This window comes from Scyliorhinus torazame, chromosome 9 (genome assembly GCF_047496885.1).
Source record: "Scyliorhinus torazame isolate Kashiwa2021f chromosome 9, sScyTor2.1, whole genome shotgun sequence".
Lineage (NCBI taxonomy): Eukaryota > Metazoa > Chordata > Chondrichthyes > Carcharhiniformes > Scyliorhinidae > Scyliorhinus > Scyliorhinus torazame.
Genome location: NC_092715.1, coordinates 161,214,415 through 161,241,652, shown reverse-complemented (window position 1 = coordinate 161,241,652; position 27,238 = coordinate 161,214,415). Strand labels below are relative to the sequence as shown.

Here is a 27,238-nt window from a genome sequence, read left to right as displayed (position 1 = left end):
CTGTGTCCCGGGGGTGGTCCACGAGGATCAAACTGGGTTCGTTAAGGGGAGACAGCTGAACACGAACATACGGAGGTTGCTAGGGGTAATGATGATGCCCCCACCAGAGGGGGAGGCGGAGATAGTGGTGGTGATGGACGCCGAGAAAGCATTCGATAGAGTGGAGTGGGATTATCTGTGGGAGGTGCTGAGGAGATTTGGTTTTGGAGAAGGGTTTATTGGATGGGTACAGCTGCTGTATAGGGCCCCGGTGGTGAGTGTGGTCACGAACAGGCAGACGTCTGACTACTTCCGTCTTCATAGAGGGACGAGGCAGGGGTGTCCCCTGTCTCCGTTACTGTTTGCATTGGCGATTGAGCCCCTGGCCATAGCACTGAGGGGCTCCAGGAAGTGGAGGGGAGTACTCAGGGGAGGAGAAGAACACCATGTATCTCTGTATGCAGATGACTTATTGCTGTATGTTGCGGACCCAGTGGAGGGGATGCCTGAGATAATGCAGACACTTAGGGAGTTTGGGGAATTTTCGGGGTACAAATTGAATATGGGGAAGAGTGAGTTGTTTGTGGTGCATCCGGGGGAGCAGAGCAGGGGAATAGATGATTTACCGCTGAGGAAGGTAACAAGAGATTTCAGGTACTTAGGGATTCAGATAGCCAGGAGTTGGGGAACCTTACATAGGCTTAATTTAACAAGATTGGTGGAACAGATGGAGGAGGATTTTAAGAGATGGGACTTGGTGCCCCTGTCACTGGTGGGTAGAGTGCAGGCGGTCAAAATGGTAGTCCTCCCGAGATTCCTTTTTGTGTTTCAGTGCCTCCCGGTGATGGTCACGAAGGCTTTTTTCAAGAAAATTGAGAAAAGTGTCACGAGTTTTGTGTGGGCCGGGAAGACCCCGAGAGTGAGGAGGGGGTTCTTGCAGCATAGCAGGGATAGGGGGGGACTGGCACTACCGAGCCTAAGTGAATACTACTGGGCCGCCAATATCTCAATGGCGTGTAAGTGGATGGGAGAAGGGGAGGGAGCGGCGTGGAAGAGATTGGCGATGGCGTCCTGCAAAGGAACCAGCCTACAAGCACTGGTAACGGCGCCGTTGCCGCTCTCCCCGAAGAAATACACCACAAGTCCAGTGGTGGTGGCAACGCTAAAAATTTGGGGGCAATGGAGACGACATAGGGGAAGGACGGGAGCCTCGGTGCGGTCCCCGATAAGAAATAATCATAGGTTTGTCCCGGGGAGAATAGATGGGGGATTCGGAGCATGGCAGAGAGCTGGGGTTGTGCAACTGAGGGATCTGTTCGTAGACGGGACGTTTGCGAGTCTGGGAGCGCTGACGGAAAAATATGGGTTGCCAAAAGGGAATGCATTTCGGTACATGCAACTGAGGGCATTTGTGAGGCAACAGGTGAAGGAATTCCCGCGGCTCCCGACGCAGGAGATTCAAGACAGAGTGATCTCAGGGACGTGGGTGGGGGATGGTAGGGTGTCGGATATATACAGGGAAATGAGGGACGAGGGGGAGATCATGGTGGATGAGCTGAAGGGGAAATGGGAAGAAGAGCTGGGGAAGAGATTGAGGAGGGGCTGTGTGCTGATGACCTACGTAGGGTAAACTCGTCGTCCTCGTGCGCCAGTCGAAGCCTGATACAATTCAAGGTTTTGCACAGGGCGCTTATGACCGGAGCAAGGCTCAGTAAATATTTCGGGGTAGAGGATAGGTGTGGGAGATGCTCGAGAAGCCCAGCAAACCACACCCACATGTTTTGGTCATGCCCAGCACTGCAGGGTTCTGGGTGGGGGTGGCAAAGGTGCTTTCGAAGGTGGTGGGGGTCCGGGTCGAGCCAGGCTGGGGGTTGGCTATATTCGGGGTTGCAGAAGAGCCGGGAGTGCAGGAGGCAAAAGAGGCTGATGTCTTGGCCTTTGCGTCCCTAGTAGCCCGGCGCAGGATACTGTTGATGTGGAAGGAAGCCAAACCCCCGGGCGCGGAGACCTGGATAAATGACATGGCAGGGTTTATAAAACTAGAACGGATAAAGTTCGCACTAAGGGGTTCGGCTCAAGGGTTCACCAGGCGGTGGCAACCGTTCATTGACTACCTCGCAGAACGATAAAGGAAATGGGAAGGCAGCAGCAGCAACCCGGGGGGGGGGGCTCGGGTGGGTGCTCGGGGGTGTTTTTGTATAGATATTTGTACTTGGTTATGTATATTGGATTGTTTGATTTTATCTTTGGAGAGTTATTATTTTTGATAGGGCAGTTGCCATTTAGTTTATATATTATTTATTTATTTGTTAAAACGGTCACTGTTATTTATATTGTTTTATTGTTGTAAAAAGGAAAACCTTTGTATTGTTTTGTTTGGCTGAAAAAATTTGAATAAAATATATTTTTTTTAAAAAAAGAAAGACATTAATAAATCAAGTCTGGTCAAAATGGACTTAAGAGAAGATTGTCTTTGACTAACTTAATTGCATTTTCCAGGCGGGTCAATGATGGAGGTGTGTTTGGTAAATTTTGCATGTATTTTAGCAAAGCTTTTGATGAGGTCCCACATGGCAGGAATGGTCAGAAAGTTAAAAGCCCACTGGATCCAAGGAGGAAGTAGAAAATTGGATCCAAAATTGTCTCAGTGGCAGGAAATAAAGGGTAAAAGCGCACAGGTGTTTTAGTGACTGTAGGGCTGTTTGCATTGGAATTCTGCAGGTAGGGGTTATTAAGGAGTTTGCAGGTGATAAGAAAACTGGGTGTGTGTTTGATAGTGAAGAAGAAATCTATGGGACTGGTGATTTTGGGCAGAAAAGTGGTGAATGGAATTCAATCAGAAAAGTGAGGCGATGCATTTGGAGAGGGCAAGTGAGGCAAGGGAATACTGAGGTAGGATCATAGAATTCCTATAGTGCAGAAGGAGGCCATTCGGCCCATCAAGTCTGCACCAACGCTCTGAAAAAGCGCTCAACCAAAGCCCATTTCCTCGCCATATACCAATAACCCTTAACGTAAACTACACATCCCTGCCACCTGGTTAATCCACCAAACCTGCACATCTTTGAACCGTGGGAGGAAACCGGAGCACCTGGAGGAAACCCTTGCAGACACTGGGAGAACGTGCAAACTCCACACAGTCAACCAAGGCCAGAATCAAACCCGGATCGCTGGGGCTGAGAGACAACAACACTACCCACTGTGACTTTGGTAGGATAGTGTAGGACACTATCACAAGAATGTTGCTAGGACTGGAGAAGGCTGGTGTTGTTTTCTTTTGGACAAAGGAGGCCAAAGGGAGATTTAAATGAGGTGTATAAAATAATGAGTGACCTATGTCTGGTAGGAAGGGACCAATATTTCTGAGCAAAGAGGTCAATAATCACACATAGATTAAAGTAATTGATAACACAATTGTTGGACTGCACAGCTCAAAGAGTTGGCTAATCACCAGCTTCTCGAGCATTTACCATGGGCAACAAACTTTAGCCTTGCCCGCACGATGCACAGTTGCCACGAACAAATGTAAAAAGTGATAGGATTAATGTTAGATTGAGAGATTGACTTTCAGACCTCCCTCCACCCTTTTAGCGAAAACAATATCTAAAAAGATGGCAGATGACGAAAACCTAAGCATATTTAAAATGTACTTGGATATGCACTTGAAATCTGTAGCCTGCAAGGTTATCATTGAAGAGCTGGAAAGTGGAATTAGGCTGTATAGACCTTTCTGGGCTGAATGGATGAAATGGCTTCCTTATGTGTTATGCATTTTTATGATTCTAGCCATAGGATGGCAACCCGGTTAAATTTCCCTAAATAGCCGAGGGTTTTGAGGCCATTTATAGCAACCTTTGTTATTGTTTGCCTGTCATGATTTGCATTATATATTTACCAATATGTGAAGCTAATTTTAATGTTTAAAAAAATTATAATGACATTAAAATACTTTGTGCAGGAAATCGACCATATATTTTCTTAACATCTCGTGTCCATCCTGGAGAAAGTAATTCCAGCTGGGTGATGAAGGGAACTATGGAATTATTAATGGGCAATAGCTTGGCAGCTCAAAATTTGCGGGACTCCTATATTTTCAAAATTGTCCCTATGCTGAACCCAGATGGAGTCATCAATGGAAGGTGAGGCAAGCCTGTCTACATTAAACTGTCCTATATTCATTTTTGTACAGTTCTAACAAATGCACATATTAGTTTATAGTTCTAACAGTTCATTTTTAAGTTATTAATTGTAAATAATTTCAGAAGATCTTCGAGAAAAAAGACATCTAGGAAACAGTACCTTTATTTCAATTACTGCTGTTGACTCAAATTTTCACTATGCCCATCACCCTATAAATGCTCAAGTGTTTGAATTAAAAATCTTAAATTGGTGAATATATATGGGTTATTTCCTTGGCTGGAGTAAGTTGTCAGGCTGCACTTTCTCTTCTAAATTGTTGAAGGGCTGTTTGTTGGTACTGCTTTTCTGGCCTCCTCCCAGTTTACAGGCCTGCAGTTGTACAAATATGTATGTACATATATGCAAATAATAATGAACAGGGAAATTCTCGGTGCATTCAACCTGTTCTGTACAATTCTGAAACCTTATGGATCACGATATACAATTGCACTCCACCCACAACCATTTTATCTCTTGGGACAGGTGAAAAAACAGATTAACAATGCAGGTCAATTTGAAGGGAACAAAATCTGGGATATTCCTGGTTTAGGTCCTTTAGTTGACGAAAACAAATCCAGGAGATTGTTACCCTCATAATTCTATACAAAATCTGCCTTTTGTAAGAGGTGTGCAGTCCAAAGATGTGCAAGTTAGGTGGCTGAGCCACAATCAATGCGTGGGGTTTCAGGGATAGGGTGGGGCAGTGGGCCTAGGAAGGGTGCTCTTTCAGAGGGTTGTTGCAGACTCAATGGGTCTTTTGGCCTCCTTCTGCATTGTAGGAATTCTATGATTCAGCAAACTGCCCCCATCACAAGAGTGGAGTATAGAACCACCTCCTAATGTCTAACCTGCATTTAGCAGGTTTTTTACGCAGGGGGTGATGAGTGTCTGGAATGCGTAGCCAGGGGAGGTTGCAGAAGCAGATACATTAACAGCGTTCAAAAGGCATCTTGGCAAATACATGGATAGGATCGGTATAGAGTGATACGGCACAAGGAAGTGCTGAGGGTTTTGGCCAATGTTGGTACCATGACCTGTAGGGGCTGTTTAGCACAGGGCTAAATCACTGTTTTTTAAAGCAGACCAAGGCAGGCCAGCAGCACGGTTCAATTCCCGTAACAGCCTCCCCGAACAGGCGCCGGAATGTGGCGACTAGGGGCTTTTCACAGTAACTTCATTGAAGCCTACTTGTGACAATAAGCGATTTTCATTTCATTTCATTTCAGTACAGGCTTGGAAGGCCAAAGGGCCTGTTCCTGTGCTGTATTATTCTTTGTTCTTAGCCTTTTATAATATAAGTTCATGATTTCTGGTCCTCCCTAAGTGATTTAATTAGAGCAAAGTGTAACTAAAAATACAATCTATTCGAGTCATCATCTTGCAAACCTTGATTAGATCACCCCTAATCCTTCACTGCTTAAGAGTCCCAACTCTTTTAACCTGTCATGATAGCTACAATGTTTTAAAACGGGTATTAGTGTATTGGTTCTTCACTGTACCCCTGCCAAAGCCTTAACACCCGTCAAATAGACCACCAAAATTGGAAACAATATTTTAAAATCTCGTAGAAGAATAAAAATATGTATTTACGCATACATGGCATTTGTAGATATAAAGCAGATTATAAATTCAGATGCATAAGTGGAAGCAAAAAGAAACGAGAACCCGAATCAGGCTTTGAAAGTAAATTGCCGAGACAATTTCAAGAACTCAAGAAGATTTTCAGGTATACATGTGCAGTAAGCAAAGTAAAATAAATATTTACCCAGTTAAGTCCTGTCACTTAAAATATATCGGGAAGGAAAGCTATTAAGTAGTTTAAATCTGTCTTTACCTTTGAAATAGTGTTACTATTGGATCCGAGCAGAGTGAATGTTTGGAGGCAAAAAGAAAGGTTTAATTAAACACACATTATTTGATCCCCAAAGGGTTCTTGATGTTGGCCGTGTAATTTATACTGGTCAGGCTTCCCTTGTTGAGGGGAAGTCCTGCATCTTTATTTTACTGAGGTCACGGGGTACCTAATAGCCCTTACCTCACTATCTCTCTGAGGGTTTTAACAGTTTCCAAATCTGGCTGGGCATATTCTTGGGTTATTGATCACCTTCTGCTTGACCATGTGTTGCCTGACCATGAGACATCAAATCACCTGGCACTTAACTGCAGTTAGCAAATGATATTGCATTTGCCTTAGCCTTCTAAAGATCAGATCCCCTGTAATTAAGTGTCTTTGCTCATGGATTCAAATCAACATCTGTCGTGAAAACCACAAACAAGCAAAGAAAAGCACCTAGGCACAAATTGTGAACTCTAATTTCCTCCTAGATTGCTAGCAGTGGCACCCAAGAGATTTATCTTTCATTTCTGGAGATTCCCAGCCAATCCACTCAGGTTGATAACCCTAACTGATTGATTTGGCTGTTCAAATTCCCATTAGGCTTACCTTTGGGCTGACTGTGGCTGCGATTGATGTCCATTTCTTAATTTAAAGTCTCCAATTATATATCGGGCCTAAAATTCAGGCTGTTGTCCATTTTACCACATTCCTTATTTATAGAATAAAAACTCTGATGAGCAAATGTAATGCACATGTACTTGATTGTGCTTGTACTATATAATAATCTGTTTACAGATTGTAATCTTCAACTATGTGTTTAATGCAGTAAAATTCATGACTTTATAAAACACATTTTCTAACCCACCATGAACAGTGTCACGATTAATAGATTGGTGTTAAATAATGCACAAGAAAGCACCAATAGATTTGAATGTAGATTTTCTTAAACTATGCCTTAAAGACTTTCTATTTGCAGAGGTCAGGGAATATCATCTGTGTAGACAAAAGCAGCATTGCTGAGCATGAAAGTTTTGGATTGAGACAGGTGATACCATAATGTACAATGAACCAAAAGGGTGAATGGTGTGACTTTAAATACTAATCAAGTTAATTTAATTTAATGACTGTTCCAAGCCTTTGTTCCTCCCTTTTACTTCCATTCCCCTGTGTGATCATTCAGTTTTACTTTGGTAATTTAATTTCTAAAATTCCTTGCCCTTATTTGGAAGCACTGCGTGGTGATATGCATCACTGTAAATACACAAGGGGTTAATGTAAATACACTACAACTAAGTAAACACTAGAGGGAGCACCAGAGACATCATGACATGCAGACATACAGCTAATGAACACATAGAATAGGACACGACCAATGGGCAGTCAAGACACCCAAAGGTGACACTACCATAAGGGGGCAACCCATATAAAAGGACAGGGCACACATGCTCTTTCTCTTTTCCACAGGCGACACTCAGAGAAGCACAGGGGCAGATCGGAAGCATCACACCCACCGCATGGCTTAGAGCAGACTGGTTAGTTAGATTGAGTTACTATAGCAAGATTAGCAGGAGAGTCGAACTCAAGTAGGAGAATTGTTAACTGTTCAATAAATGTGTTAAACCTATCTCCAAGTCTGAACCTTCCTTTGTCAGAGCATACATCAAGGAAGCAGCTTATACTACGTGAAGAAGCATAACACAACACTGTTACGGTGATTTGGTCATTTAATAAAATTTCAGTGAACAATCTCCAGCGGGGCAGCAGATTCCTGTTCAGCTCAGTACAAAATTGTCCCAATCCGCTGGGAATTAAACTTTCTCTAGAATTAAAGAATATTTTGCACTCACCTTTTACCGACTTGATTGAAGATTTTCCGACCTTCTTCAAATTACCTGATTGATATGTGGGTAGGAGAGTCCGAGTGAGAGTGTCAGTTGGACTAAGCAGTGGGAAAGATGTACACAGGCAAAAAAAAGCTCTACTTTTCCCCTGGATTACCAGTAGTAATGCCTGGCAGATTTGGCTTCCATTCCATAAATTTCCCAGACTGTCCATTAGGATGAGCCTAAGCAGAAATTGGAAGATTTTCTCACGACAGATGGCAGTTGAAAATCTAGATAGTATGTAAATAAAAATAGATATAACTAAGTTCCTAATCAAGGCAGTTTGAGTTCTTGAGAAATTGTGGATTTAAATTGCTATTTTTCAAATTGTTAAATTTACAATTTATGAGAATCATCAATTTTTTAAAAATACTTCTGCGATATCTGGGTATAAATGAGATTGACAATGATGCCTTTATATAGTACAGTTAATTTGATGTGTCCCAAAGTGCTTCATAGAGATGAAAATATGCATGCCACCTCACAGAAAAGGAAAGGTGGTCAAAAACTTGTTCGAAGAGGTGAATTTTAAGGAGGAGAGGAAGGTTGGGGAATTGAGCAGAAGAGGAAGCTGGAGAAATTTAGCAAGGGAATTCCAGAGAATAGACTCCAGACAGTTGAAGGCCTGAAGGCTAATTAAAGAGGATATGAATTGGAGATCAGAATTGCAGAAGTAGAGTTAAGTGATTGTAGCCCTGGAACAGTTTACAATGACGAAGAGACTTCAGGATATGGAAGAATTGGAACATGTGTACAAGAATTTTAAATTTTAAACTCCAGGCGATTGATGGACAACTTTTGTCAGGACCGAGGTGATGTAGGGCAAGACTGTATACATGCAACAGAGTTTCAGATGAGCTCATTTATGGAGCGTGCAGAATGGGAGTCATTGAGTTCTGAGGTGACCAAACGATTTTCCATGGGTTTCATTTGTAGGTAGGCTGAAGAAACATGGATGATGCGTGATGTTATAGGAGTGGAAGTAGCTCGTCCTTTTGATAGATAGGATGTGGGATTAGTTGCACCTTTATTCAAGACTAAATATTGGGCAAGCAGTTTGAAACCACTAGTTAGTAGAAATTTTTCAAACAGGGAGTCGTACTAGAAATGGACACTTAGCTGGGTAGTGACAAAGACCTTGGGAGTTAGAGATTAAGGGTGGGATTCTCCGTGAATCGGCACGATTGCCCGAACCCGGCGCCAAAAATGGCACGAATCACTCCAGCGTCGGGCCCCCCGAAACATCACAAATTCTCCAGCTGGGAATGGGCTACTAGCGGCGTGATGCCATTCGCGACGGCGTCACCCGTCACGGACGTGCCTGCCTTCAGTGACACTCACGTGGCGTATCTGCACGAACAACGCCCTCTCCCCACGGAGACCTGGCAAAATGTCTGCCCGTCGCACAGCGCCAAGTCAGACCCCCCAATGCCTGTCCCCCCTTTTCCCTCCCACTTTCCCATCCACCCTTCCCCTACCCCCAGTTCCCCCTTCCCCAGTTCCCCCTTCCCCAGTTCCCCCTTCCCCAGTTCCCCCTTCCCCAGTTCCCCCTTCCCCAGTTCCCCCTTCCCCAGTTCCCCCTTCCCCAGTTCCCCCTTCCCCAGTTCCCCCTTCCCCAGTTCCCCCTTCCCCAGTTCCCCCTTCCCCAGTTCCCCCTTCCCCATATCCCCCTTCCCCATATCACCCCTTCCCCCATATCACCCCTTCCCCCATATCACCCCTTCCCCCATATCCCCCCATATCCCCCTCTCCCCATACCCCCCTTCCCCCATATCCCCCTTTCTCCATATCATCCCTTCCCCCATATCCACCCATATCCCCTTCCCCCATAGCCCCAGTTCCCATCGTCCCCATACCCCCTTCCCAATGTCCTCCCTTCCCCCATATCCTCCCTTCCCCCATATCCCCCCTCTCACATATCCCCCTCTCCCATATCTGCCCTTCCCCCATATCCCCTTCCCCCATATCCCCTTCCCCCTTATCCCCCCATCCCCCATATCCACCCATATGCCCCCAGTTCCCCCTTCCCCCATATCCTCCCTTCCCCCATATCCTCCCTTCCCCCATATCCTCCCTTGCCCCATATCCTCCCTTGCCCCCATATCCTCCCTTGCCCCCATATCCTCCCTTGCCCCCATATCCTCCCTTGCCCCCATATCCTCCCTTGCCCCCATATCCTCCCTTGCCCCCATATCCTCCCTTGCCCCCATATCCTCCCTTGCCCCCATATCCTCCCTTGCCCCCATATCCTCCCTTGCCCCCATATCCTCCCTTCCCCCACATCCCCCTTGGGCGATATGGGGGAGGAAGGGGGGGGATATGGGGGAAGAGGATATGGTGGGGGAAGGGGAGGATATGGGGGGAAGAGGGATATGGGGGAAGGGGGGATTTCAGGGGAGGGTGGGTGTGGGGAAGGGGGGACAGACCCGGCCCATCAGGCATACGATGCTCCCAGGATGTTCCAGGGCGGCCACGAGCCAGGGTGAGACCCAGATCACCAGGCGGACGCTGCCCACATCTAGTGCGAGTGCGGCGACGCCGGCGGGCCACACCCAGCGACGAGGAGGGCAGCCACAGCAACAGGCCCCCGTCGCAGCCGACCTCCGTCGCAGCTGACCTCCGTCGCAGCCGACCCAGGACGCCAACGCCCAGGGCACCGTTGCACACGACCCTGACGCACACGACACACACACGGGATGGGTGGACAGGAATCACCACTCCATGGGACCCCGGACTTCGGGTCGGATAAGGAGCACGACACTACGGCACTGCTATCTCCTACACCCTCCACTATCGCAGAGACACTCGCCTCGGTTGGGCACTTTAGCGATGAGGCATCTGGGACACTAACTGGTGCGCACAACACCACCGTCCTGGTACAGCAGGTGGAGGCAGGAGCAGCCGAGGGGCCGGGCGTTCGGAGGGCAGCTCGGCGCAGGCAACTATCTGCCGCCCAAACGGGTCCCGGGTTCCTGGTGTTACCACACCCACCCATAGACCCGATGCACAGACAAAGGGACGACCGAAAGGGGTAACGGCCGGCTTGAGGCAGCTGCAGACGAAGGTGGAGGAGTCCACCCGCGTGCAGGAGCAGGTAGTGGTGTCGGTCATGCGTGCCATCCAGGCTGACAGCGCACGGGTGGCATCCGCGGTGGAGGCAATGGGTGCGACGGTGTCAGACATGGGTCGCAGTATGCAAGGTGTGGGGCTTTCCGTGCAGGCGGCGTCTCACAGGCAGCTATGAGCCAGAGCCAGCAGCAGATTGCAGAGGCGCTCAATGCGGTGGCCCAGTCTCAGCAAGCAATGGCCCAGTCTCTGCAGGCCATCGCTGAGGGCATTGCCGCCATTGCCCAGGTGCTGGCCGGCGTCACCCAGACACAGTTAGGGATGGCCAACTCCCTGAGCTCCATAGCTGCAAACTTGCAGACCCTTGTTGATACCAGGGCGGACCTCCAGGACTGGCAGCGCCAGGTGTCGGGGGGGGGGGGGGGGGGGGGTCGGATGCTCGGTCCGTTTGCATCCCCGACCCATGTAGAGGCCCTGGGGCCATCCAGCACCCCGCGGGAGGAAAAGGTGCTGGGGCCCATTCCAGGTCCCCCTGTAGGGGAGGTCCCAAAACACCGCCACACCTCGAACCCCCCCCCCCCCCCCCACTTCCGTCCCAGGTGCATCTGGTGGGCAACGGGCAGGACAGGCTGGCAGCTCGCCATCCCAGTTGCCCGAGCCGCAGCCTGGCCCATCTAGGCTGGGCCGCCCCAGGAAACGGTCACCAAAGGGGTCCCTAGTCACAGGGCAGGAGTCCAGCTCCAGTTCTACTGCACTGCCTAGAAGTAGTCAAAGGGCCCGTAAGGCCAAAAAATTAGACACTGAGTAAATTGTCACGGGTGCAGGGCACAGATTAGTTCTGGGGCTAGGGCACGTGTATGAACTGTTTGTTATTAAAATCACTTTCACATCTACAGAAGCTGCCTTTGTGCTCTGTCCGATGCATGCAGGGGTGTGGTGTGAGGTGAGTGCCAGTGGGTGTGTGAGGGGTGATAGAACGTCAGCATCAGGTGAGTGTGCCCCCCCTCCCCCCGGGCGCAGACGTGCAGGATCCTCATGCGGTGGTCACAAACCACCTGCACGTTCATGGAGTAGGTCCACTTCCTATTTGTGAACACGGCCCTGTTATCCGCAGGTGGCCGCACGGCGACGTGCATCCCATCGATCGTCCCATGGACCATGGGCATCCCGCTGCCCGGGCATCCTGGCTGGCTCGGTGCACAGGGAACTGGATGTAGCGGTCCGCAATGGCATATAGGGCGTCTGTCACTGCACGGATGCACCGATGCCTGCGAGATGCTGGACAGGTCCCCACTCAGCACCTGGAATGACCCCGTGGCATAGAGGTTCAGGGCCACCGTAACCTTGACGGCCACAGGGAGAGGGTGTCCTCCCTCAGTGCCAGGTGTGCCATCAGGTGGCAGATGTGTGCCTTGGTTTCCCGGTTCATCCGGAGTCTCCTCCTGCATGTCCGGTCATTGAGATCCTGGTACGACAAGCGGGGCCGGTACACACGGGGCCTCATCGGGCGTCTCCATCGCCGTGCAGCGCCACCACCTCCTCCTCATCCTGTCGTGCAGGCGGCCCTCCAGCCTGGGCCGCTGTCACCTGCCTCCCTGCGGCACGCTCCTCTGCGGCAGCCTCCGCCGTCTCCGTGGCACGCTCCTGCTCCAGCTCCCCAAGGGCAACATGTAGAAGTGCGGCTCCCGCCACGACGGCCAACATCGCTGGGTGATGACCAAATATAATGGCCTGTGGGGGGGTGGGAGGGGGATGGACGACATGTCACCATTGCCCATACTCCTCTCCACCCCCCCCCCACCCCCGCAGCCAGGTGCCATGGGCTGCATGGTCCCGACTGTTGCCAGCTGGCACATGACCAGGCGGACAGCCCCCCGCCCCTCCTCCCTGGCACGCACACGCCCCAAACCCGCCCCCTCCTCCCTGATGCGCACCCTCCCCAACCCCCCCCCCCTCCCCATCCCCTCTCCTATCCGGCACGCACCCACCCCACCCCCCCCCTCCATCCCCTCTCCTCCCTGGCACACACCCTCTCCAATCCCCCCCCTCTCCCCGGCACGCACCCTCCCCAAACCCCTCGGCACGTACCCTACCCAACCCCCCCTCCTCCCCAGCCCCGTCGCTGCTCTCCCCCCCCCCCCGCATGCACTCTCCTGCGACACCCCCCCCCCCGCCTTCTCCGCGCTGGCCGGCGTCAACCAGCACGACTGGTTGACTCCGTTAAATAGGTGGTGTGATTTATGCCGGCGTGACCCGTGGTCTCGTCGGCGGGACTTTGCCCCATCCAGCCCGGAGAATTGGGGCGGCCCCGGGGCCCATAGCGTTGCGTCGGTCCTCAACAATCTCCGAGGCGCGCGGCGCGATTCACGTCAACGGGATTTTGGGGGGGCCGGGGAATATCGGGAGGGGGGGTGGGTGGTGGGGGGTGGGCAGGATTGACACTGCTCCCCCCGCTCATAGTTTTGATTAGAAAGGACAATAGGGGTTTACAGGTGGGAGTTTTGAGGAGGAATGATGGTGGCAGTCTTACAAGAGGAAAGCAGTGCCTGAGGAGAGAAAACCATTTGCAGGATCATTTAGCTTGAGAGCACGAAAGAGAAATTGAATGATCAAGAATTAGGAATGAAGTTGAGGAAGGAAGAGTTGGGTCTCATGGATGAGATGAGTTTGGAGGGAACAAAATAGAGATGGGAGTTCAGAGGAACAGTGACAGAAGGAGTTTAGAGGGGTTTGGTTTATTTGCAAGGAGAAATGGGAAAATTTCTTGATTAGGTAATGTCTGTCTGAGTGCTTGAAATCCATGAGTTGTTTGCACTTATTATTGGAGAAAACTGGCAGACAATAAGAATTTAAGAAGGTAATTCGGATTAGAACCTACAGTTCATAGATCATAGAATTTACAGTGCAGAAGGAGGCTATTCGGCCCATCAGATCTGCACTGGCTCTTGGAAAGAGCATCCTACTTAAACCCACACCTCCACCCTAACCCAGTGACCCCACCTAACCCTTTTTGGACACTAAGGGCAATTTAGCATGGCCAATCCACCTAACCTGCACATCTTTGGTCTATGGGTGGAAACCGGGGCACCTGAAGGAAACCCACGCAGACACTGGGAGAATGTGCAGGCTCCGCAAAGACAGTGACCAAGCCGGGAATCGAACCTGGACCCTGGAGCTGTGAAGCAACTGTGCTAACCACTATGCTACCATGCCACCCATTTTGTCCTAGAGCCTGATTTTAAAAGCATAGATAATATTTCCAGAGGAGTGAACAACCTGATGTGGTCAAAACAGATCTGCTGATGGATGACTAAACTAGTTGTGTGCCAACTACACAAGTTTACATTCTTAGACTTAAGGCAGTAAAGGTAGAGGTAATCTAAAAGTGATGGTAAGAATGGATATTCTCTTTTTTTTTTGCTGGGTATACCGCTGGTGAAGAATGAAACTAGACCATTTTTTATATGCAATAGGTCTATTCACAAGAGTAAAATGTAAATAAATATACATAGAAAATAGATGCAGGAGGAGGCCATTCAGCCCTTCTAGCCTACCATGCATTATGATCATAGCTGATCCATCAAGTTCAATACTCTGATCCCGCCTTCCCGCCATATCCCTTGATTCCTTTCTGCCCAAGAGCTATATCTAATTCCTCCTTGAAAGTACACATGTTTTAGCCTCAATTACTTTCTGTGGTATTGAAATTCCACAGGTTCACCACTCTGTGGGTGAAGAAATTTCTCCTCGCCTCAGTTCTAAAAGGTTTACCCCTTCCCCTCAAATTATAACCCCTAGTTCTGAACTCCGACACTATCGGGAACATTCTTTCTGAATCTACCCTGTCCATTCCTGTAAGAATTTTATAAGTTTCAGTGTGATCCCCTCACCCTTCTAAACTTCAATGAATATAATCCTAACCGACTTAATCTCTCCACATATGACAGTCCTGCCATCCCAGGAATCAGCCTAGTAAACCATCGCTGCACTCCCTCAATAGCAAGAACATGCTTCCTCAGATAAAGAACACCAAAACTGCACGCACTACTTCAGGTGTGGCCTCACCAATGCCCTTTACAATTGTAGTAAAGCATCTCTATTCCCATAAATCCTCTCACTATGAAGGCCAACATACCATTTGTCTTCTTTACTGCCTGCTGTACCTGCATGCTTACTTTCCGCAACTGATGCACGAGGACACCAAGGTTTCACTGAGTATCAACCTCTCTCAATTTACACCCATTCAAATAGTAATCTGCTTTCCAAAGTGGATAACCTCACATTTAATCACATGATACTGCATCTGCCATGCATGTGCCCAGTCACTCAGCCTGTCCAAATCCCGCTGAAGCATCTCTGCATCATCCCGACAGCTCACCCTCTTACCCAACTTTGTATCATCTGCAAATTTGGAGATGCATCTAGTTCAGTTGTGCAACTATTAATGTATAATGTGAACAGTTGACCATGCTAAATTGCCTCTGAATTGGGAAAAATAAGAATTGGGTACTCTAAATTTATATTTTAAAAAATACTGCATTGAATTCCTGAGCTGCTGGGAACATAAAAATCTCATGTCAAAGAAAATATTCTGTCATGAACAAGGAATATAGGAGATTGAATAGATATTTTTGTTTGACGAACTTTAAATTTTGAAGAGTCTCTCTTTGGAAGATTAAATTGATATATAGGAGTAAAGATGGAGCATTTATTTCTACAAAAACAGTTGATTTGAAAGGCTTCCTAGTTATTTCATTTTTCTGTATATTCTGTTTTGTAGCCACCGCTGCTCCTTAAGTGGTGAAGATCTGAACCGTCAGTGGTTAACCCCTAACCCTGAACTTCACCCAACGATTTACCATACCAAGGGCTTGCTGCAGTACTTAGCCAGTATACAACGTTCGCCTTTGGTAAGTACAAAAACAACAGTTCTTTAACTCCAGTTAGAAACAATATTAGATTCTATCTCAGTTCAACAAAAAATCTGCTGTGGCATAAATCACATTTAGTAGCACTGCTTTTTAAACTTTTGCATTGTCATTTCATCTTTTTATTGCTTTTAACTCACAGAGCTCACATTAAAGGCTGGATTTAGTGCTATTGTCATGGCACCCGGGTATCGGGGATCTGGCTTGAGTCCGTGGTGATGGACTCACCTGATTGCATGGCGGCAAGCTCATTAATACATGTGATATGGGCTTGCCATTGTATCATGTAGCAGGGGTAGCTTTGATGTTGGGAAGCCTGCATCACCTGATGACCGTGCAGGATCTGGCATCACAGTTCAAGAAATTCTGTTGTTAGCTGGAAATGTAATTTAAAGCTCCAGCATCTGAATTTCTGTTGCTCCAGTGCAAGAAGACCTTCTAATGCTCAAGGAGAAGATTCCTTTACTGTCTGACAAAGTCATTTGGTGGCATCAGTGAATGCAACCGAGACCTGATGTGTCACAGTTCAGCCAGTGAACCCCCTCCAGCACTCAAGGGTGAACAAGGAGAGGATGGTTGATTCCCATGCTGGCACTATCTCTTTCCATGCAAGCTACCTCTTAAATGTCCTCCCTTTCAAGGCTCAAATCTGCAATGCCACTTTAAGGAATGGGCCCCCTGCACCTCAGTTGTGCACTGGCACACTAGATTTTGGACCCAGGTTCTGAATTTCGTGCCTGAGGATCTGCTCTTCAGTTTCAGCTAAGCAGGTTTTTACAGAGAAAACCTCTCCTGAAATCCTGTGCCCTATGTCTCGATCTCCTGGAAGTCTAAAGGACTCTCAGTGAGTAATGAAGCCACATACAAGTAGCAAGCTTTCACTCGGTAAGTTACTGAAGGCAAGAAAGAACACGTGAGATTCACTAAATTGAGGTGGGTTACATTGCGTCAAAAAGAGAGTTTTTCACCAAAAGGTTTAGTTCCAGTTCCATCTTTTTTTGTTACAGTTTCACAACACCTTGCAATTCCATTAGTAAATTCAATCTTGAATGTGCTTGACCGCGCAATTATTTTCGTGCTCTTTGCAGCCCAGGAATGAACCATGACTTCAATGCCAGTACTTACCGTTGTAAATTAAATAAATATTTTTGAATTAGAAATTGTGTTTTTAATCAAAAAACAGGCTGGTGTTTTAAATCATTTAATAAATCTAGCGTAGCTTGAGAAAAACAAACTTTGAATATTACAAAGAGGCTTACTTAATCCCAGTGTCTGGTTTACTGCAGCAGTTTGTAACCACACTAGGTGAAAGTTGTTTCATAACAGATTCATATCGTAGGCATTAGAAACAAGTGGAAGCAGGAGTAGTCCATTTGGTCCCTTGAGCCTTCCCTGCCATTCAGTAAGCTCATGGCAGCTTTGCTTGTGATGACTCCACATTCCTGTCTGCTTCCATAACCCTTGACTCCCTTGTAGATCAAAAATCTGTTTGCTCAGTCTTGAGTATTTTCAATAACCCTGCCTCCACTGCTCTTTGGGGAATTCCAAAGCTTAAGAACCCTTTGAGAGAAGACATTCCTCTTCATCTCAATTTTAAATGGGAAACACTTTATTTTGTAACTGTGTCCCCTAGTTCTCGATTCTCCGACAAAGGGAAACATCCTCTCAGCATTTACCCTGAGTCAAACTTCCCCAGTGTGACTTTAAGCAGAGTATGGATGTTTGGTGACCAGAGGAAGTTCGGTAAGATGGGGAGGGAGGTACTCTGTTTTTTCTAACTTTTTCAAGAGGCTGAGCTGCATAAACTGCAAGTTTCCTGGATGCTTTCTTTCAGGAGGCAGTCACACCCCTTAGGATAGGGTCTTCTGCGAGTGGTCAGGGACAGGAGCGTGTGACTGCAGCTGAGGCAGGTAAGGGGACCCAAAGGGCAGGAGTGTCAATGACTTGAGGTTCTTTCCAATTGTTTAAATGAGAGTAGGGGCTGCAGGATAGATGAGTTGACTGACCATGGCACTGTGGTACAGGATTCAAGTGGGGGGAGCACATAAAAATGTAGTGGTAGTAGCGGACATTATAGTGAGGGGTATTGACATTGCTCTTGTAGCAAAGAGTGAGAGTCAAGACTATTGTGTTGCCTGTCAGGTGTCATGATTTTTGACATCTTCTCAGGGCTGGAGAGGAATTTGCAGTGGGATGGGGAGGATCCAGTGGCTGTGGTCCATCTGGGTACTAAGGACATAGGCAGGATGAGGAACGAGCTTCCATATGAGGAGCCAGGCACCGAATTAAGAATCTGGACCTCAAAGGTAATAATTTCTGGGTTATTACCTGAGCCATGTGTAAATTGGCACAGGACAAATAAGATTAGAGAAATGATTGCATGACTCAAAGACTGGTGTGGGAGAAGTGGGTTCTGGTTCATATGGCACTGGCACCATGGGACCCGTGCCATTGGGTCAGTTTATAAGTGTATCTCTGAACCGTGCTGGGGCTGATGTTCCAGCAAGCCATATAACTAGGGAAGTAGGGAGAGATTTGTATTAAATAGTGGGAGCATGGGATCAAATTTGGGAAAATGTGGTATACCAAAGAGTAGAGACAAGGCAAGAGAAAGGTACTGATATGGGAAATAATCAATTGACCATGATAGAAAGGGCAGAGTGGGCAAATCTAAGAATAAATCAGCAGATCAGGCTCGATGCTAGAAAAATAGCAATTACTTTCAGGAAACCAATCTGACTTCTAAGGCTGTGGCGGTAGGTGTGGGTGTGTCGGAGGCTGTTGGGGCAGTTGACAATGGTTTGTTAGCTTCCTGCTCGAAACTAAAAATTCTAGCCCTCTTGACATGAATGCTAACATTGCATTTGTCTTCCTAACTGCCAACTAAACCTGCATGTTAACCTTGAGATAATCCTGAATTAGGGTTCCAAGGTCCCTTTGTGCTTCTGATTTCCGAAGACTATTCCCATTTAGGAAATCGTCTATGCCTCTATTCTTTCTACCAAAGTGCAATAGCTCACACTCTTTCACATTGTATTCAATCTGCCACTTCTTTGCCCACTCTCTTAGCCAGTCCAGATCCTTCTACAGCCTCCCAGCCTCCTCAACACTACCTGTCCCTCTAGATATCTTTGTATCATCTGCAAACTTAATAACAATGCCCTCAGTTCCTTCTTTCAGATCACTAATGCATATCGTGAATAGTTGTGGTCCCAACACTGACCCCTGCGCAATACCACCAGTCACTGGCTACCATCCTGAAAAGGACCCCTTTATCCCCATTCTCTGCCTCTGCCAGTCAGCCAATCCTCTATCCATGCCTGTAACCTGCCCCTAACACCATGGGCTCTTATCTCATTCAGCAGCATCATGTATGGCACCTTGTCAAAGGCCTTCTGGAAATCCAAATAGATCACGTCCACTGGTTTTCATTTGTCTAACATCCTTGTTACCTCCACAAAGAATTAGAACAGATTTTTCAGGCATGACCTCCCCTTGGCGAGGTGTGATTCACTTCTATATTACAATGCATTTCTAAGTACTCCGCAATTTCATCTTTAATAATGGATTCTAAAGTGTTATCAACAACCGAGGTCAGGCTAACCGGCCTATAATTTCCTGTCTTCTGCCTCCCTCCCTTCTTAAACAGGGGTGTTACATTAGCCATTTTCCAATCCTCAGGGGCCCTCCCTGCCTCCAGTGATTCCAGAAAGACCACCACCAAGGCTTCTACAATCTCCTCAGCTATCCTCTTCAGAACCCCGGGGTCGAGTCCATCTGGTCCAGGTGATTTATCCACCTTCAGACCTTTCAGTTTCCCCAGCACCTTCTCCTTGGTGATGGCCACTACACTCACCTCCTCCCCTGACTTTTCCCTTCCAAAATGAACAACGTCAGATTTTTCCACATTATACTTCATTTGCCAACATTTTGCCCACTTACTTAACCTATCAATATCGCTTTGCAAACAGTTTATATCCCTCTCGCAACTTGCCCCTCCATCTATTTTTGTGTTGTCAGCAAATTTGACTATACATTCGCTTCCTTCTTCCAAGACGTTAATATATATTGTGAACAGTTGCGGTCACAGCACTGATCCCTGTGGAACCCCACTGGTTGTTGACCTGAAAAAGAACCCTTTATCCCACTCGCTGTTTCCTGCCCATTAGTCAATCATGCCAGTTTCCTACCTCCAACACCATGGGGTCTTACCTTAACGTTTGTGAGGTACCTTGTCGAATGCCTTCTGCAAGTCCAATACAACACATCTACTGGTCCCCCTCTGTCCACCTGGTTGAGACTTCCTTGAAAAACTCTTAATAAAATAGTCCAACACTATTTTCCTTTCATGAAGCCTTGCTGACTCTGCTTGATTAGATTATGATTTTCCAAATGTGCTGCTATTACTTAATAATTGATTCCAACATTTTTCTCACAGTAGATGTTTGGCTAATCGGCCTATAGTTACCAGCTTTTTGCCTTCCCCCTTTTTGAATAGGGGTGTCACGTTGGCAGTTTTCCAATCCTCCAGCACTTTTCCAGAATCCAAAGATTTTTGGAAAATTATAACCAATGCATCCACTATCTCTGTAGCTACTCTTTTGGGATCCTAGGATGCAAGCCATCAGGGTCTGAGGATTTATCTGCCTTTAGCCCCAATAGTTTGTTTAATGCTACTTCTGTAGTGATGGTGATGGCATTTAATAATAATAATAATAATAATCGCTTATTGTCACAAGTAGGCTTCAATGAAGTTACTGTGAAAAGTCCCTAGTCACCACATTCCGGTGCCTGTTCGGGGAGGCCGCTACGGGAATTGAACCCGCGCTGCTGGTATTGTTCTGCATTACAAGCCAGTTGTTTAGTCCACTGTGCTAAACCAGCCCCATTTAATTCCTCCCCTGTATTCTGTAGCATTAATGGAATGTTCGAGGTATCTTCCACCATAAAGACTGATGCAAAATATATGTTTAACTCATCTGCCATTTCCATGTTCCCCATAACTATCTCCCCACATTCATTTTCTAAGGGGCCTAGGTTAACTTTGACTTCTCTCTTCCTTTTTATATATTTAAAGAAGCTGAGTTTTGGGTGAATCCTGCAAAGCCACATTTATTGCCCAGCCCTTTCCTTTATATATTTGTTCATGGCATGTGGCTGTTGCAGACAAGGCCAGCATTTATTGCCCATCCCTAATAATCTTTGAGAAAGTGCTGATGAGCCACCTTTTTGAACTGCTGCAGTCCATGTGGTATAGCCATGGTACTATTAGGAAGGGAATTTGGCCTAGCAGTAGGAAATGAATGGCAATATAGTTCCAAGTCAGGATGGTGTGCGACTTGGAGGGGAGCTTGAAGATAGTGGTGTTCCCATATGTCTACTGAGTTTGAAATACATAATAGGGCAACACAATGTAACTACATAAACACCGGCATCAGGTGAAGCATACAGGGGCGTAGTGTTAATTACTAACATTGGTGCTGGTGGTGGAGGGGGTAAATGTTTAACTTGTAGATGGGGTGCCAATCAGGCTGCCTGCTTTACCCAGAATTCAAGTGGAGAATATTCTATTATGCTCCTGACTTGTGCCTTCTAAATGGAGGACAGGCTTTGCAAAGTCTGATCTGCTCACGTAGCCACAGTATTTGTGTGGCTGGTTAGTTAAATTTCTGATCGCTAGTAACCCACTCAGCCCAGGGTTTTGATAATGAGAGATTTGGCCAGTGAGTGTCAGGGAGAGAAGATTTGATTCACTTCTTGCAGATGGTCATTGCCTAGCACTTGTGTGGTTTTACTTGTTACTTATCCCAAGCCTGAATGTTGGTTGACCTGGTCTTGTCACACGCTAGCTCGGTCTGCTTTTGTACCTCCGGAGTCTTGAATAGTTGTGAGCACAGCAATCATCTGTGAAGATGTGACTTCTGCTGTATGAGAGGATAGTCTGAAAAGTGATAGTTGACCTTTTGTGAGTGCATTCCTGGTAAAGTTGTTGATAAAATTGTTAAAATTAAGGTGACTTGTTGATATCCTGGAGGAATAATTGGCAAACAAGCAAATAATCTAGAGACAATCTCCTACCAACTCTGGTACCTAATATATGTAAAATATTTAAAATATGAATTGGGGAGGGTACATTTGTGCTGAATTGATTAGGGGGATTCCAGGGTAACATTCCAGGAAAAATCTTTGTTTGGTGGCAAAGATACCAATATTAGAAATGTCCCCTAGGATGGACCAAAATGGACTTTAATGAAAATGACTAGAAAGTCTTTGGGCACATTGAGAGAGAGAGAGAAAGCCCAGATCATGGTGCATTTGAGCCAATAGATAGGACCACACTGCTCCACTTAGGCTGTTATGATCTTACACTGTTACAGACTTTAGAAACCATTGGAGAAACTTTTTTTTAAAAATGTTTTTATTAGAGTTTTTCTTTGCATACAATACAAAACAAACAAATCTGAACAAATCAAATACAATTTACAAAAGCCAAACATTAGAAATAACCCCCTTATCCCCCTTCCCTTTGTTTTATTATCCAGAATGTTTTCTTTATTGATTCTTCATTATCATACATAGCAAGATCGTATAGTGACACACATATTACATAGAGATAAATCAATCCTAGTCGGCTGCCCGTATTTACAAACTTTCGGTCTAGGGGTGTCTGGTGTCCCGCCGTCGTGTGTGTCTCTCTCTCTCTCTCTCTCTCTCTCTCTTCCCCCTCTTCCCCCCCCCCCCCCCCCCCCCCCCCCCCGCACAGCATGTGATCGGCGTATCTGCCTCCCTATTTTATTTCTCCGCCCCCTCTCCTTTCATTGGTGTTTGTGTCTCTCTGTTGCCCCTCCCTATGCTCTGTTGGCTACAAGCAGCTCATGGAATACGTTGGTGAATAGCCTCCACGTCTTGAGAAAGCCCTCATCTGATCCCCGGATGGTGAATTTGATTTTCTCCAGTTGGAGAAATTCTGACAGGTCGGCCATCCAGTCTGCAGCTTTGGGTGGTGCTATTGATCGCCAGCCGAGCAGAATTCTTTGGCGGACGATTAGGGAGGAAAAGGCTAGCGCATCAGCCCCCCTCCCCATAAAAAGTTCTGGCTGGTCTGATACCCTGAAGAATGTTATTTTTGGGCACAGCTCCACCTCACCTCCACAACCTTGGACATTGGCATGAAGAAGATTGTCCAGAACCCAACAAGTCTGGGGCATGCCAGAACATGTGGGTGTGGTTGGCTGGGCCTCCTTGGCACCGTTCACATTTATCCTTCATCTCTGAGAAAAACCTGCTCATTTGGGTTCTAATTGGGTGTGGCCTGTGCACCATTTTCAGCTGCATTAGGCTTAACCTTGCACATGTGGAGGTGGCGTTGACCCTGTTCAGTGCTTTGCTCCAGAGTCTCCACTCTATTTCAATCCAGCTTCAAATTCCTAGGGGTACAAATCACCAAAAATCTGTCCTGGGCCACCCACGTCGACGCTACCACCAAGAAAGCACAACAGCGCCTATACTTCCTCAGGAAACTAAGGAAATTCGGCATGTCCACATTAACTCTTACCAACTTTTACAAATGCACCATAGAAAGCATCCTATCTGCTGCATCACAGCCTGGTATGGCAACAGCTCGGCCCAGGACCGCAAGAAACTACATGAGTCGTGAACACAGCCCCGTCCATCACATGAACCTGCCTCCCATCCATTGACTCCATCTACACCTCCCGCTACCTGGGGAAAGCGGGCAGCATAATCAAAGATCCCTCCCACCTAGTTTACTCACTCTTCCAACTTCTTCCATCGGGCAGGAGATACAAAAGCCTGAAAACGCGCAGGAACAGACCCCAAAACAACTTTTCCCCCACTGTTGCCAGAGTCCTAAACGGACCTCTTATGGATTGACCTGATTAACACTACACCCCTGTATGCTTCACCCGATGCCGGTGTTTATGTAGTTACATTGTGTACCTTGTGTTGCCCTATTATGTATTTTCTTTTTCTTTTCTTTTCATGTACTTAATGATCTGTTGAGCTGCTCGCAGAAAAATACTTTTCACTGTATCTCGGTACACGTGACAATAATCCAATCCAATCCTTAGCTCTTCATCCTACTTTTCTCTTGTCTCGTCAAGTGGAATGTGTGCCTTTCCCAACAGTCACCCATAGAAGTTTCCACAGTTCCCCCACCCCCCGCCCCAAGTTGCCCCCGGCCAACTGTTCTTCTAATAATGCATATGCCAGCATCAGTTCATGTCCCAGTGTCAGTGGGTATGTCGTTGTTTCCCTACGGAGAAAATGTTTAACTCGCATGTGTCGTAACTCGTTCCCCCTGGTCAGTTGAAGCCTCTCCATCAGTTCTTCTAGCGTTGTCAGTCTATTGTCCATGTCGAAGTCACTAACTGTCAGTGTCCCCCGCAGGAACTTCCTCCAATAGCGTGTCCCACCTCTGCAGGTCCTTTTTACTTCCTCCACCAGACTTGCCAGATTCCATTTGTGGATCGGCGTCCAGTCGTGGGTCTGTGTCCCTGCCTTGTGCCTCTGTGCAATTGGAAGTACTTAGAGCTGGTGGTGTTAGTCTGCACGCTCGCCATGGGTGTGCTGTACAGACATTTCATCCATGATGTTAACCTTGCTCCAAGCCTGAACTGCTCTACTACCTCCATGAGGTACTTCCACTTGACTCTGTTGAAGGCCTTTTCTACGTCCAGGGAGATAATCACCTCTGGTGTTCTCTCCCCGGATGGGGTCATTATCACATTTAGCAGGCACCTGATGTTCAACATTAGCTGCCTACCCTATACAAAACCCATCTGGTCCTCTGCAACCACCTCTGGTTCACAGTTCTCCAGTCGCCTGGCTAGGATTTTGGCCAGTATTTTTGCGTCTACATGGAGTAGCAAGATGAGTCTTTGTCTTTCTTGGGTATCAGCGAGATTAAGTCTTTTGTTAGTGTTGGAGGTAAGGTGCCCCTTGCTAGCGAGTCTGTGAACATCTCCCGCAGGTGTGGGTCCAGTGCTTTTGCAAATTTTTTACTGAAGTCTGCTGGGAATCTATCTGGCCTTGGCGCCTTCCCCACCTGCATGGAGTTGATGCTCTCCATGACATCTTTCAGTTCTAATGGTGTTTCTAGCCCCCATATCCTATACTCCCCTGCGACTGGCATGTCCAATCCATCAAGGAACTGCCTCATCCTCAAGTCTCCCTCGGAGGCTCTAGGAGGTGTATAGCTCCCAGTAAAGACCTCAAATGTATCTGCTGCCAGTCTGCCTTTGTTGTCCCTAATCTGTGCTATTTCCCTCGTGGCTGCCGGCTTTTGTCAGCTGGTGAGCCAGCAGGCAGTTAGCTTTGTCTCCGCGTTCGTAGAAGGTCCCCTTTGCCTGGCGGAGTTGTTGCACTGCTTTCCTGCTGGAAAGCAGGTTAAAGTCCATTTGTAGTTTTCCCCTCCCTGCCAGAAGTTCCACAGTCGGTGCAGTGGAGTTTGGTCGGTCTGTCTCCAGTATCGAGTTGACTAGCTGTCGCCTAGCTGCCCTATAGGCAACAATCTCACCCCTGATCACAGCCTTCAATGCCTCCCAGAGCCTGGAGGGTGAGACCTCCCCATTCTCATTATTGTTAATATACCTGTCGATAGCTTCTGATATTGTCTCGCAGAAAACCTTGTCGGCAAGGAGGGCTATGTCCAACCTCGTGTCCCTCTAGTGTGGAACATGGTCGGAGATCACAAGGAGTGTCCCGCTCTTGCTGTTTCTGCAAACATCATTTTGTCCACTACAAAGGCGTCAATGCATGTATATACCTTATGTACTTGGGAGAAAATAGAGACCCCAACCCCAACTGGGTGTGTGAGCCTCCATGGGTCAACAGCCCCCATCTATTCCTTGAATAGAATCATAGAATTTACAGGACAGAAGGGGGTCATTTGGCCGATCGAGTCTGCACCGGCCCTTCGAAAGAGCACCCTACCTAAGCACACACCTCCACCATATCCCCGGAGGAACCCACGCAGACACGGGGCGAACGTGCAAACTCCACACAGACGGTGACCCATGCCGGGATTCAAACCTGGGACCCTGGAGTTGAGAAGCAACTGTGCTAACCACTGTTCTACCATGCCGCCTATTAAGCTGATTTATTTCTCCATAGTAAGAAGTCTGACGACACCAGGTTAAAGCCCAACAGGTTTGTTTCAAATCACTAGCTTTCGGAGCACTGCTCCTTCCTCGGGTGAATGAAGAGGTAGGTTCCAGAAACATTTATATAGACAAAGTCAATATGGACCCCTTTGCACCCACGGCGAAGGATCACTGAAATGACTACACAATGACATCAATAAGTTCCATCCCAGCATCAGACTCACCATGGACTACTCTCCCAGATCAGTTGCATTCTTGGACACACTCGTCTCCATCAAGGACGGCCACCTCAGCACTTTGCTTTACCGCAAGCCCACGGATAACCTCACAATGCTCCACTTGTCCAGCTTCCACCCTAAACACATTAAAGAAGCCATCCCCTATGGACAAGCCCTCCGTATACACAGGATCTGCTCCGACAAGGAGGAGCATAAAGCTCTACAGACGCTGAAAGATGCCCTCATACGAACAGGATATGGCGCTTGACTCATCGATCGACAGTTCCAACGTTCCACAGCAACAAATCGCTCCTACCACCTCAGCGGACACAACCGACAGAGTACCCTTCATCGTCCAGTACTTCCCCAGAGTGGAGAAACTACGACATCATCTTCGCAGCCTTCAACACGTCAACGATGAAGACGAACATCTTGCCAAGGTCAAGCCCACACCCCCACTACTTGCCTTCAAACAACCGCGCAACCTCAAACAAACCATTGTTTGCAGCAAACTACCCAGCCTTCAGAACAGTGACCACGACACCACATAACCATGCCATGGCAATCTCTGCAAGACATGCCAGATCATCGACATGGGTACCACCATTGCACGTGAGAACACCACCCACCAGGAACGTGGTACATACTCATCCGACTTGGCCAACGTTGTCTACCTCAAAAGCTGCAGAAAAGGATGTCCCAAAGCGTGGTACATTGGCGATACCATGCAGCGCTGCGACAACGGATGAGCGGACATCGCCTGACAATCGCCAGGCAGGAATGTTCCCTTCCAGTCGGGGAACACTTCAGCAGTCAAGGGCATTCAGCCTCTGATCTTCGGGTAAGCGTTCTCCAAGGCAGCCTTCAGGATGCGTGACAACGCAGAAACGCCGAGCAGAAACTGATAGCCAAGTTCCGCACACATGAGTGCGGCCTTAACCGGGACTTTGGATTCATGTCGCATTACATTCACCCCCCACCATCTGGCCTGGGCTTGCGAAATACTACCAACTGTCCTAGCTTG

General features: G+C 47.4%; 1 protein-coding gene across 10 annotated transcripts in view; it reads left to right on the top strand.

The window, feature by feature from the left end:
• agtpbp1 (ATP/GTP binding carboxypeptidase 1) overlaps window positions 1-27,238 on the top strand; it is a 462,243-nt gene that overhangs the window by 301,276 nt on the left and 133,729 nt on the right. For all 10 annotated transcript variants that reach the window (XM_072516701.1, XM_072516698.1, XM_072516700.1 and 7 more), the window contains 2 exons: window positions 3,938-4,118; window positions 15,725-15,854. In XM_072516701.1, the coding sequence (XP_072372802.1) occupies window positions 3,938-4,118; window positions 15,725-15,854 (311 nt within the window). The remainder of the gene's footprint in view (window positions 1-3,937; window positions 4,119-15,724; window positions 15,855-27,238) is intronic.